General features: G+C 37.2%; 2 protein-coding genes across 2 annotated transcripts in view; one reads left to right on the top strand and one right to left on the bottom strand.

Moving 5' to 3' along the window:
• Positions 1-738: 738 nt before the first annotated feature.
• On the bottom strand, positions 739-2,906 carry mora (cysteine and histidine rich domain containing protein). Its single transcript, XM_028320366.1, has 6 exons — positions 2,715-2,906; positions 2,404-2,540; positions 2,114-2,316; positions 1,753-1,969; positions 1,386-1,580; positions 739-1,104 (listed from the first exon to the last, which is right to left on the bottom strand). Exons 1-6 carry the CDS (start codon positions 2,791-2,793, stop codon positions 880-882), a joined length of 1,056 nt encoding a protein of 351 aa, XP_028176167.1. The 5' UTR covers positions 2,794-2,906; the 3' UTR covers positions 739-879.
• Positions 2,907-4,095: 1,189 nt separating this feature from the next.
• bchs (WD repeat and FYVE domain containing 3 bchs) overlaps positions 4,096-13,303 on the top strand; it is a 35,237-nt gene continuing 26,029 nt past the window's right edge. Inside the window, exons 1-16 of the mRNA XM_028320333.1 lie at positions 4,096-4,583; positions 4,856-5,101; positions 5,405-5,563; positions 5,800-5,992; positions 6,116-6,180; positions 7,183-7,304; positions 7,430-7,465; positions 8,349-8,550; positions 8,905-9,224; positions 9,322-9,698; positions 10,048-10,217; positions 11,275-11,442; positions 11,551-11,696; positions 11,782-11,938; positions 12,257-12,453; positions 13,014-13,172. Coding sequence (XP_028176134.1) covers positions 4,383-4,583; positions 4,856-5,101; positions 5,405-5,563; positions 5,800-5,992; positions 6,116-6,180; positions 7,183-7,304; positions 7,430-7,465; positions 8,349-8,550; positions 8,905-9,224; positions 9,322-9,698; positions 10,048-10,217; positions 11,275-11,442; positions 11,551-11,696; positions 11,782-11,938; positions 12,257-12,453; positions 13,014-13,172 — 2,918 coding nt within the window. The 5' untranslated portion in view covers positions 4,096-4,382. The remainder of the gene's footprint in view (positions 4,584-4,855; positions 5,102-5,404; positions 5,564-5,799; positions 5,993-6,115; positions 6,181-7,182; positions 7,305-7,429; positions 7,466-8,348; positions 8,551-8,904; positions 9,225-9,321; positions 9,699-10,047; positions 10,218-11,274; positions 11,443-11,550; positions 11,697-11,781; positions 11,939-12,256; positions 12,454-13,013; positions 13,173-13,303) is intronic.

Below are 13,303 nucleotides of genomic sequence, written 5' to 3'. Positions count from 1 at the left end.
TGCGTTAAATCGCGGTTGGGGGAGGGGGGACGCGCATTCCACGGACCGGCAAACTTAGCGCGAACGGGTAATAGGTACGAGGGCGGCACTGAAAATTTCGGGAATCAAGGAAGTGAAACAACATTACTATTTAAAAATGTATCTNACGGGTAATAACTACAAAATAATGTTTATCACCTTTATGTTATTAAATTGGCGTCTAACCACAGAATAATAAGAATATGTACCTACAGGACATACATAAATGCGATATGCTTATTTATGATTTCTCAATCAATCAACATAAAATGTCTTATAGAATTTCAAGGTAAAAGTTATCTTTGTGTGACCAATTAGTTGCAATCATTATTCAGTAGGACAATACTATGATTAACATATCAAACCATGTCATTAAATAAAATAATCAGGTTATACAGCATGGCACTTATAAATAATAAATATTTCCTTGTTAATTCTAGTCTCTAACGTTCTAGTCATTGTAAATTGTAAATGTTACTGTAAGTAACTTATTACTTGTTTATAGTAGCAATTGTAATAAGTAGGTATTTCAATAATATTAATTAGATTATAACTATGTCTACGAAAATTATTATAAACAGCAGTCACTTCTAGATCTGTGTTTTGCACTGTAAATAATATAATGTATTTATGAGAGTTTGACATCAAATGTTACATTATTGTATGTATTAAAATATTGTTCTTGATTGATGAGAATGGATAATTAAATATAAAACACCCTTTACAATATTTATTTTATTTTAGTCAAATGAACCAATTTCATACATTGACAATAAATCTCAATATAAAAGAGTTCTTTGAAACAACACAAGTTTTAAAATAAATTCAAGACCAGTTTATCAGAATATCACACCAATAAGTTCATCCAGTCATGTTCACTTTGCCCATTGATTGAATAGCTTCCACGGTGGAGAGATCAACTGAGTCGTCTTCATCTGTTTTCTCTTCTTGTGGCTCTGGGGCCTCTTTTTTAGGTTCGTTCTTGGGGAAGTCCAGTTTGCTCCATGCTCCTGGTTCAGCTTTCTTCAGTTTGATCTCCAATTTTGTTGGCAGCATTGATGCAGCACTTTCTTCAACACTGACCACCTGAAAAATAATTGTGATGCATAAGAAGAATGTAATACAGTATCAAATGACCCTCCTTCTGGCGCAGTCGGGTAAAAAGTAATGACTCTCAAGAAACTATCTAATCCTAACAAGTCTGCAAATCCCACTGTATTTATTTATTTATTCTTAGTGTCACAAGTACATTCATTTTACAGAATAACTCAGAATGACACACAAGTATACATCTATTTGATGAATCTCTTCACCTTATTAATAAAACATTTAATATATTTATGAATTGAGTAGTGAATAAAACTTACGCCTCTCAGTTCAATATCCAGTTCAAACGCTGCATCACCTTCTTCTCTAAAGACCAACTTTGCATTCAGACGAATAGGGTTCAGTTTCACAAAACTAAGAGTCGGGTCATATTTCTTGGCATATATGCTCACAATAACTAGATCGCCAGTCTGATGCCAGTCCCAGCGACACTGCACTGTGCCAGCAGGAGTTGCCTATAAACAAGAAAGTATTGTATTATCACTGAAACTTATTGCTGAAAATTTTTATTATATTTTATGTTGTACACAAGATAATTTTATACTATGTACTCTCTCATACAACACACAGCACAATTGGCAAGGTTTATTTTATTATATCATCAAATAAGATGGTATGTCAACATACTTCCTTGAACCACTTATGAGTGCCAGTTGTACAGCCAGGCTGACTAAGAAATGTGTTGAAGTCTGTCGTTCTCTTTTGACAACAGGACCAATACTTGAGACCTTCGTGAAACACTGGGCATCCCGGGTGATATGTGCACATGGTACCGTCAGTCTGGGGACCTTCATATGACATGTTACAGCCACCATTTTTGCAAATTGTACCAATAGCAATAATACTGAAACAGGATTGTATATAAGTGTCTTCATTCTAAAATACACAGATATTGAGAAGCTGATGATGACGGTAAATGCAGAAAATTATAATAAATTAATATCGAGTGCAAAAATGACATTTGATAATAAATAAATGAAAAAGGTACCCATCCTCAGGAGTAACTGGTTTCTGTGCAGATTTCTGAACACTTTCCCTCAATGCATCAGCAATGCTTGCTTTTAATGTAACCATAGGTGAATCAAACGGTGGCCGTGGTAATTGAGGGCCGGTGACTGGAGGTCTCCTTTCTATAACCTGTTGTTTCTCCAAATCCTTATCTAAAGGTTTCTTTACTGGTTCCGGTGGTTTCTAAGAAATAAAATAGTTTATTTATACACAGTAATTTGTAACCATGGCAGCATAAAACATGAAAATAAAATTAAATAAAAAACATACCACATTAGAATGTTTGGACGTAGTGCAGCCTTTAATGTTCAGAAACTCAGTGAAGTCTACACTTTTCTTATTGCAGCATGACCACCCTTTGTATGCGTCGTGGAAGACTGGAGCACCAGGATGATGACAACATTCATCTGTTGATTGAACATTTTTAAATGTTTTCACTTGAACATGGGTACACTACAGCACTTAACTTTTAGAAATAAATAAGTGATAACTGGTAGGTATTATTAATTTATTTAAAGAGTTATTGAACACCAAAAATAAGAGATAGATATAGGTTACAGAAATTTCCAGAACATACGCACCTTTATCGTTTTTATTAGGGTCGAAAAGCTGCCCACAGCCGCGATTATAACATTGGAGCATATCTTTATTTTCAGGCATTTACAATCTTTAAAAAATTAACGTTGAAATTGGATAGGTAAATCTTTTGGCTCAAAATAGCTCTCGCAAACAGCAAACGAGCACAAGCAGACCAAAGCAGACCACTGACAGAACTTGACAGAAGTGACAGAAGAAACAAAACCAAGTGACAACTACCCAACAATAGGCGAGTGATGTTCACTACTCGATAAGTAGATGACTATTCGATCGATAATCAATTTTGTTTGTTCTAATACAAAGTCCAAATAATACAAAATTAACCACTTCTTCTGTGTCGTCCGTCGCCAATCATCAATCCAGTTTCTATCTCAAAATACAAAATAAACCATCATACTAAATAAAGTTAAATAAATATGTATTCGTTTTGTTAGTTCAGTGTGTGTGATAGACTTTTAATTTCAGTGTTTATTAAATGGGAATGGGAATGGGTCAGCTAGTATTATGATAAAATAAGTTGATTTAGCGATTAACTTGTAGGTTTATTTAAACAAGATAATTGAAACAAAATAATAGTAAATATTTAACATAGGGTGTCCGGCGCATGGTTTGACAAACGGAAATAGTGAAGTGGTGGGGTCATATGTTATGTACTCACGCCCAACAAGTTTGACATTTCTCCACGGTTTCTTTTTAATGAATATTATATTGAAAAATTAAAGAAATATCAAAATTCACCTCTTAAACCCATAGATATCCACAAAATGACAAGTAAACTGTGCCAAAGCTATTTTGTTCTGTTGTAGAATGTTGTTTTACTTACAACAAAATAGCTAAGGAACAACTTTCTTGTCATTTTGTGGATATCTATGGGTTTAAATGGTGAATTTAATATTTCTTAAATTTTTCAATAAAACTCATTTTAAAAAAACCGTGGAGAAAATATGTCAAAATTTTTGGGCGTAAGTACATAGCATATGACCCCACCACTTCACTGTTTCCGTTTGTCCAACCATGCGCCAAACACAAAATATTTACAAAATAACAATACGATGACATAATATTAACTTTACCTTTATTTTAAACCTCCTTCGATATCGACAAAAGTAAGATAACTTTACTAATTTGTTTTTTTTTTTCAAACGACTTTCAACATCACGGATTGAAGTACATTATATTTGCTCCACAATTTTATAAACCATTATAAGGACTTCTTTTTAAATTAGTTGGTAACTGTAACTGTCAATTTTTTTTAGTTATACGATAGGCCTGCTGTTACAACTTATTATTATAATTTTTATGTATTGTATTTGGTTNTTGTATTTGGCAACACTCATATTTTTTTTTGTAATGAATAGATTTTGTTCGTGTGTGGGCGTATTTTTGGAGATAAAATTTATTGAGCTGGAATAATAAATTTTTACAGTGAAATGTAGATCAAGCAGTCTTGTAAAATAATATCTTTATGATGTAGTTTGTTAGGCAGTCGTGTTTTAATTTTTAAATATAGAAAAATGTTTCGCTGCTGCATATGTTTTTAATTTATTTTCCATTCAACATTCAACAAAAATGTAATACTTATTATTTATCACTTCAATAATTAAATGATGTGTGTTATTTTGACTCTTTGGTAAAGTTAGTGAGTGTTCGTCATGAATCTGATGCGTAAATTGCGTGGTGCGACCGCTTCGTCGTCTTCGGAGTCCTCGGAAGCCAGCAGCTCATCCTCTCATGTACAGCTGGGTCTCATGCACCTCAAAAAACTCTTCTCGGAGTACACACATCCCCCCCAGCCCTTGTCCGAAGCAGAGAAAGATGACAAATTGTATAATATGCTACCACTTTTTTGTAAGGTAAGTTTTCTTTGATTCTAGTTGAATAATATTTAAAATAGTTCCCATTAAGTTCTGTGAAAAGTTATTACACAATTATTAAAATAATGTTTAGTTTCTGCTTATATTATTTTTTTGAGTAATTTAACAGTCTGGGTCGAATATCTCCTTTAAATAATACTAGATTCAATAGGTACTCAAAAGATTTTTTAAGACAAACACTAAGTATAAACAAATCTATTCAAATATAGTATGTACAAATAACAAAACTGTTTTAATTTCCATTACGCTAGGTGTTCGGCACTAGTCCTTCCAGTGAAATGAATGAGAAGTTTTGGGATATACTGTCATTCTGCCAACAAGTTTCCAAGCTTATGGTGTCAGAGATCCGGAAAAGGGCCAGTAACCAGAGCACGGAGGCAGCTAGCTGTGCAATCGCAAAGTTCCTCGAGATAGAAAACTCGGAAGAGTCTAGCAATGGATGGATGTTGTTATCCACTCTAAATTTGTTGGCAGCTGGTGACCAATCACTCATTCAGGTATTTTTATTAGAATCTAATATGTGTTTACTATCTCATTCTTTACTGTGCAATCTATTTGTTGTTTTGATTTTTATCCAACAGTTAGGGTGGGTTGCACTTGCACCATCTTACTTTAACATTAACAAACGCCAAAAATCTGTCATACTCCATACAAAAAACAGCGGATATTGTCAAAGTTACAGTACAAGTTAGATGGTGCAACTTAGCCTTACTCAATGTTGCTAGTAGTTCATCAGTCAAGTTACAAAGTTTCCTAACAAGGAAACACAATATATTTCTTGTATATTTTACCTGTTGCAGGTTATGACCACTGCTTCCATACCTTCAACCTTAGTTAAATGTTTATACCTGTTTTTTGATCTCCCTGAAATACCTGAATCTGAGGCGGACCTTCAAGATGGTAATAGTGACTTTACTCCTAGAGAAAGGCGAATATTACTTCAGAAAATATTTGTGCAGGTGAATGTTATTTGAATACTTACATAATTAATTAGTTAATTGTGTTGACTGATATTTTTTTATGTAATTGTAATGTGTAATCACCTGTTAAATAAGTGGCAACCTAGTTGATAAAATGATGTAGAAAAACTGTTTAGTATTAAAACTGCAATTTGGATTAGGATTGATTGGACTGAATTATCAATTTTTTCTTGGTTGTAAACATAAGATATAATAATAATGTTATATCCTTTTAGGTACTGGTAAGATTATGTAGCCATCCATTTCCTTGTGAGGAACTAGCGAGGAAAGACGATCTCAGCCTATTGTTCTCTGCCATTACATCATGGTGTGCACCGCACAACATTATGTGGCGCAAATCGGCCGCGGAAGTGCTGATGACCTTATCTAGACATGGTCTAGCACAGTCCGTTGTCCAATACATTCACAGTAAGTATAATATGCAGTTGTATAGAAATAGAAACAGATTAGTGTGTTTGTGTTTTGTTATGATGATTATTAGGTCTTGTGACCTTTAAACTACTTGATGCTAATTTAATGGTGTAATTTCAGATAAGGGATGTGTAGCACTATGCATAGAGAATATGCAGAGAATTCCAGAACTTACTCCCTTAGAGGTATTTAAACTATGATATTAATACGAGGTGTGGCTATTAAATAACGAGACTGACGCTGCTACAGGAGAAGTGCGCAAGCGCCGAACGCCAGCAACCAACAGCTGTTAGCGTGAAGCCTTCTCTTTCGAATGAAGTGCCTCTCGCTTCTGTAAACAAATCAGTATAGCCGTAGCCTTCGTTCGCATTAGAGTTGTTTTTTTGTTTCGCCGGAAAAATGTTAAGTGTAACAGTATCTAGCAACGAATTGTTGTGAAATTTCATTTGAAACTTGAAAAAACCGCTACTGAAACTTATAATTTATTGAAAGAAGTGTATGGCAATGAATGTTTATCGCTTGCACGTGTTTTTGAGTGGTTTAAGCCTTTTTTAAATGGCCGAGAAGACGTTCAAGATGATTCACGCCCGGGTCGCGCCTCCACGTCAAAAACGGATGACAATATCGAAAAAATCGGTAATCTAATTCGAACTGACCGTCGGTTAAGTATTCGTGGCATTGCTGAAACTGTACGAATTGATAAAGAATCCGTACGGCAAATATTACATAACAATTTTACACATGCAAAAAGTGTGTGCCTAAATGGTGCCTAAATTTTTCACTTTTGAACAACTAGAAGCTCGCAAAAATCTTTGTACTGACACTTTGAATGCCTTATTCGCTGGATCTTGCGTTGTACGACTTCTATCTGTTTCCTAAGCTGAAATCTGCATTAAAAGGAACAAGATTTGAGTCTGTTGAAACCGTGAAAGAGAAAGCGGCACGCGTCTTGGAGGAGCTGACAGAAGAAGACTTCCAGCACTGTTTCGAACAATGGAAGATTCGCATGGAGCGTTGTAGGGATAGAGGAGGGGTGTATATTGAAGGTGATAATAAGTAAAAAAGTATGAAATCAAAATAAAATGTTTTACAGCGTCAGTCTCGTTATTTAATAGCCACACCTCGTATTTTTTTAAGGAATAAAGTTGTGTGGTATGTTATTATACTGTGTAATGTTTTCTCCTCAGGTGGTAGAAATGTTTGTTGCAGTATTCTGCTTCTTAAAAGATTCAAGTGATGTTAGTCAATTACTATTGGATGACTTCCGGTCATGCCAAGGATATTTATTTCTTTCGGAGTTTTTACTGAAGTAAGTCAATAAAACAATTATTTGTAAATCAAAGTAAATAGTTTATAGCATGAGCATGTGATGTGAATAGATTTTACAGATTTTTTGTTTGATTTTGTTTACACTTTTATGTTTTTGTATCACAGACACGAAAGGCAGGAAGTGCCCGATTATTTGACAGAGTAAGTATTTGTTCACTGTTTTAATACACCCTGGCTTACTTAGTATTTTGATATTATGTTGCAATATTTGAATGTGTAGTTTAGAATCAATTTTCATATTTATTACATTCTGACATTAACATATGATTCATATACTTAAACTGAGGTTAACATAAAATGAATCATGGATAAATAGATTTACTTATTACCACTAACTTCAAACTCAAAATAGATGTCTATTCTATTTGTTGTATATGAAAACTTTACTCTAATTATTTTTCCTTATTTGTGCCATGATATTTACTCTAGAATATTATTTAAATTTACTGCTACATACCATTAAAATGATATAAATATATCAAAGTTATAATAATAATATCGCTTAAAAGCATAAGGCTCAGACTACGTAGCGTCCCGGACGAATAATTACGGACTCGTTTACGAATTTAATGCCCATTTACAGTGGCGTAGCTTGGGGGGGGCAGGGGGGGCCATGGCCCCGGGCGGCATATGAAAGGGGGCGGCGGATAAGAAAAAAAACATTGCATGAACAAGAAAAAAAAGGTCGACTATGTCTACGTTGAGACTAACAAATCTAGCTAAACTGGCAATTGAAAATGAGATACAATTTGATATCGACGATTGTGTAAAAGATGTTGCTTTTAAAAAAGCACGAAGAGTACATTTTTAATCTATTTTTTTAAGTAATAGTAACAAAAATATTTAAGGAGCTTACTTACCCCTCTAAAACTTGCGCCACNGCCCCGGGCGGCGAAAAGCCACGCTACGCCACTGCCCATTTAATAGATTAGCTGCTTTGAGATTTTCCAACATGACTGTAGTCTGAGCCTAACTTTATAATATTTGCAAACAAATGGTTTCTAATGACAACATTATCGCCTAGACTCGAAGAAGAGCGCGTAAGCGGCACCGAAGCGCGTGCGGCGCTACGCAACTTGGTGTTGATGATATCGTCTCTGTGCGCCTGCGGCTTTTCCGAGCTGCGGCCCACGCGAGCCAATACTGAGCTGTTTCAACTACAGGGCTTCGTCTTGCCGCAGCCTTCCACGCCTGGGCAGGCGGTGCGGAATGTGCAGGCGTTTCAGGTACCTATAACTTTTAAACAACTCATTGTAGATTTTTTCAACCCTAATGTAAGTTAATAGAGTTCATAAAGTTTACTGATTCTAAAGTTGTATGTAGCGGCATATGGTCCTGAAGGTTTATATGAATGCCTACGATTTTATAGGCAGTGCATTACAGTGAAGATTAATCGTGACCACATTATGTGTTTGTTCAAATATTTATTGTGTACAATACCGTGCCGTGTAAGCGTGCCATTTTCATAAAGTTAGATAGATGATAATAGAAAAAGATAATAAATAAAGTCTAGTGAGTAGGTTTGGGGTAAAATTAGGTAAAATACGCAGTTTATAGTAAGAATCGATATCTTGTTTCAGGTTCTACAATCGGTTTTCATGAAATCGAATTCGGCTGCGCTATGTTGCACGATACTAGACGCGATATCCAGCGTTTACCACGCTGATAATGCGAACTACTTCATACTAGAAAACCAAAACACATTGAGTCAATTTTCGGAGCGGATCCATACGAAAAACGCGGAGATTCAAGAGAAGTTCTTTGAACTGCTCGAGTTTATAGTATTTCAGCTGAATTTTGTGCCCTGTAAAGAGCTGATATCGCTGTCCCTGTTACTGAAAGCAAACAGGTCGCGTACTTGCAGCATATTGTGTATGAAAACATTACTCAACATATTGAAGTAAGTAATTAGATCTTCAAGTGTTTCCTTTCATTCACCAACACCATTACTCGTAGAATAAAAAGAAAATATTATATTTCTTTACCTTTTTTTGCAGACATAACCCAATTTTCAAAGACGTATACCGGGAAGTAGGAATGCTTGAAGTGTTCGTCACTTGCTTATCTCGATACGCCGTTTTCCTCAAAGATAAACAGTTGCTAGAAGAGGAAAAGTCTAAGAAAGACGCGGCTGAAGTGAACGGGTCTCCGAAAGCCCCCGAGAGGAGAAAGAGGCTGTCTTCTAGACAGGACTCGTTGATAAAGGACCCTAATATTGATGCAGAGGAGGAGGAGCTTGGTGGTTTGTTGATGGAGGGTTTGACAGCTCTTTTGAATGGAAACACGAGCAATTGTAACGTGTTCCGAGATTGTGGCGGCGCTAAATGCGTCCACGGCATGGTGGTTCACGAGTCTTGCAGGAGCCAAGCTTTAGGTGAGTTATTGATTATCAAGTGTTTATGTCCGTCCGACTTGTTTCTGGAGTCCTAAACTAAAAGTCGTATGTTTGGTCCGCGCCCAATACAAACATACACATAGGTATCTGTATGGTAAGGGGTAGTCTATGTCAGTATTTATTTACCTAAGTTTAGATAAAAATAAAAATGTATTACAGTAATCTCTTGTTTGAAAAATTTGATTAATGTAGTGATTTAGTACACATGGCTTTACTTAGTTTTGGGCTAAATGTCACTGTGTTCCAATCTCCATGGATTTATGGATTTATTATTATCTTTTGTATTGTACATTCGTTGAAGATTAATGCATTTTCTTGTATTCTTAAGGTGTGATCCGAGAGCTGATAGTGAGTGGCAGCGGCGAGGAGGACATGTCGGCGTTACTCTGCGGAATGCACGCGGCGCCCAACGACGCTCTCCAGCTCAAATTGGACATTTTGAAGGCGCTGTTGGCATGCTTACGGGACTCGCACCGAACTAGAACTATTTTTAGAAAGGTATTGGAACTGTGAAATGTACACATATGCAATTGTTTTAATCTGGCTTCTACCAACCGCGCGATGTGGAAATCATTGGGTGACGACGTCCTGTGGCTAAAATGATGATGATGATGAATTTGGCTTCAATTGATAGAAAAAAAGTGGGCTTCTTTTTACCACACGCACAACTGTGAATGAGCCAATATAAAGGTTAAATTCATAGTAAGAATTAAAAATCCCTTAAGGCTCGTATTTTTAAACAAATTCAGGACTAGATTCAATCTCGAGCACATATTCAAGCCTGCGATTGGTTGAATTTCAATATTTGAATGAATCACAGGCTTAAGTCGATTTTCTAATATCATTTTATACTTATGCGTCCTTTCATCATCATCATCATTTCAGCCATAGGACGTCCACTGCTGAACATAGGCCTCCCCCAATGCTTTCCATGTTGATCGATTGGTAGAGGCCTGCGTCCAGCGCTTCCCTGCTACCTTTACGATGTCGTCGGTCCTTTCATAATACGATCAAAATATCTAATCTGTAAGAATTATCTGATTATCCTTGACTGGCTGAGAATGCTTAAATAGCATTAAGTCCGCCTTTTGTACGATTTTATTATGCAATAAAGTTTTATAATAATAATAGACGTGGTCGCTTACTATGGGCCTCATAAGAAGGCTCAAGGTCACCCAAAGGGCGATGGAGCGGGCTATGCTCGGAGTTTCCCTGCGTGATCGAATCAGAAATGAGGAGATCCGCAGGAGAACCAAAGTAACCGACATAGCTCGCAGAATTGCTAAAATCAAGTGGCAGTGGGCGGGGCACATAGCTCGTAGAGACGATGGCCGTTGGGGCAGGAAAGTTCTCGAGTGGCGACCACGGGCTGGAAGACGTAGCGTGGGCAGGCCTCCTACTAGGTGGACAGACGATCTGGTAAAGGTCGCGGGAAGAGCCTGGATGCGGGCAGCGCAGGACCGTTCATTGTGGAAAACCTTGGGGGAGGCCTTTGTCCAGCAGTGGACGTCATTTGGCTGAAAAGAAAGAAGAAAGAATAATAATAATTCTGCAGGTGAGCGGGTTCGTATACGTGACAAGCGTGCTAGTCTCGCTCGAAGGCAAATTGAAAGGCGAGGGGATGGTTGACCACGACATGCTACAGCTGATACACATTGTCTTTTACACCATCAGCACCGCCATGCGGTTCGAACCGGCAAACGCGAAGTTTTTTCATCATGAGGTTAGTTCATTTGGTTTTTTTACTGATAAAATATTCCATTCATTCACATAATTTCTTCTTCTTTTTCTCTTTTATGACTTGAGTTCATTCTTAACTCAAATGTTCCAGATTTGCATGACAACTCTTTCTGATACAATACGGCTCTTGGGATGTTTCACTGACGATTTAGAATTGCTAAACGACACTGAAAACGGAGACCCAGAATTGTATGAAGTGTTCCATGAAATTTTTACTGGAAACATTATGGAAATGACGTGAGAAATGCATTAATTTTATTGCTATTTCAATGTTTCTTTGTGTTTTGATATTTTTACTAACTTTGTACATATTTCTTTTCAGTTTTCCCGAAAAAGTACCAATAGTATTCGTACATGCGTGTATTGTGTTGCGTCTACTTTACGACGTGGCTCTCGACTCGTTTGACAAGCCGACGTTTTGCGGATCTCTGAATGTCAAATCGCCAAGTTTGACGAGGCAGAGTTCGGCAATCAATGAGGTATGCTAAAAATTTATTTATCTAAGAAACCTACCGATACCTAAATATTATAAACGTCTGCACGTCAAGCCATACACTGTGGGATTTTATGTAGTTGTAATAGAGGTGATTTTCAACAAAAATGTGTAACTTCTGATATGCTATTGTCTGTACTTGTATAAAATGTTGCTAAAAACCTATTTTTTTCCCCAATGTTGTGAAATTTTTGGATTACCAAATGACACCACGAAGAAAGCCTTTGACAGACCTACAGAAAGTCACGTAACTGATCTTATAAGATTATCTTTTTCAAAATTTTCTATATATTACTATTTTCAGAGCAAGCCCGCCGGTCGCACGGCGCCTCTCAACTTATCCTCCGGCGGTACGGCGGGGGAGGCGTGGGTGATCCATTCCGGCGTGGTCATTGTACTGGCGAAGCTTCTTCCGGCGTTGCCGCGCCCGTCGGAACACGAGGCGTACGGGCGAGCGATACGGGATTATCTTGCGCATGTTTTGAAGAGTTTAGTCCGAAGGTAAGTGATAGATCCACTTGGATGTAGTAATCGCAGTTATAAAGCTTTTGTTCACTCAAACATAAGGCGTTGGTACAGGAGAACAATACAATACAAGGCTATATTAAAAAGGTTGGCCGAGAGAAAGTCTATAGTACATCTTCAGGCGCCAACCTAGTGACTAGTTTTCCTATTGCATTTGCACTCACCAGTTTGGCGCGTGTAAGTTGCGCTGACTAGTGAGAAATATGGTAGGGGCTCATTGCGTATAATTATAGAGCTAGAGAGCGTGTTCTTTTAGAAAAGTTGGAACCAAAATCCAATAGATGTACGTATGTCTTAGGCCCAGAACAGACTGTGAAACGCAACTGCAACGAAACTGCAACTTTGTGATGATTCTGATGAATGAAACTGAAACTGAAAGTTTCAAACTGGTCGCGTCATGTGTGGTCTCTCAACGGACGCTATGGCAGAAACTTAGATGCAACTCAAAAGTAACTAGCAGTTGCAGTTGCGTTTCACCGTCTGTTCTGGGCCTTACAATCGGTGTGATAAATAAAATTATTGTTTTGTTTTCCCAGCGAACGCAACCAGCAAGTGATGTGCGGCGCGGGGCTAGCAGGCGTAGTGCTTCGAGTTTGCGGCGCCGCGTTACGCGCAGAAAAGCACCCGTTGCATGCGCCCGCTATGTACATGTTAGAGAGGCTCGCTGCGCACGCGCTCAGGCCCATCGAACTAAGGTAAGGACTAAGGCCCGGTTTTTTGATTCGTAGTTAAAATAACCAATAGTCAAATTTGACAGATGTCAAGTGACAAGTGGTTAAATATCAGAAAAAAATGTTTTTCGAACAATGGTTAGCTTGACTTTTAG

Source organism: Ostrinia furnacalis, unplaced genomic scaffold, assembly GCF_004193835.3.
Source record: "Ostrinia furnacalis isolate ACB-3 unplaced genomic scaffold, ASM419383v2 OfSCF7367, whole genome shotgun sequence".
NCBI lineage: Eukaryota > Metazoa > Arthropoda > Insecta > Lepidoptera > Crambidae > Ostrinia > Ostrinia furnacalis.
Note: the sequence above shows the minus strand (reverse complement) of the source record. Positions and strands in the feature narration are given on the sequence as shown.

What these genes read in the sequence shown, in the direction of transcription:
- mora (XM_028320366.1), bottom strand. Translation starts at nt 2,793, where the DNA reads ATGCCTGAAAATAAAGATATGCTCCAATGTTATAATCGCGGCTGTGGG. An exon ending in CTCATAAGTGGTTCAAGGAA is followed by an intron (nt 1,581 to 1,752) that starts GTATGTTGACAT and finishes TCTTGTTTATAG; the next exon opens with GCAACTCCTGCTGGCACAGT. An exon ending in TGGATATTGAACTGAGAGGC is followed by an intron (nt 1,105 to 1,385) that starts GTAAGTTTTATT and finishes ATTATTTTTCAG; the next exon opens with GTGGTCAGTGTTGAAGAAAG.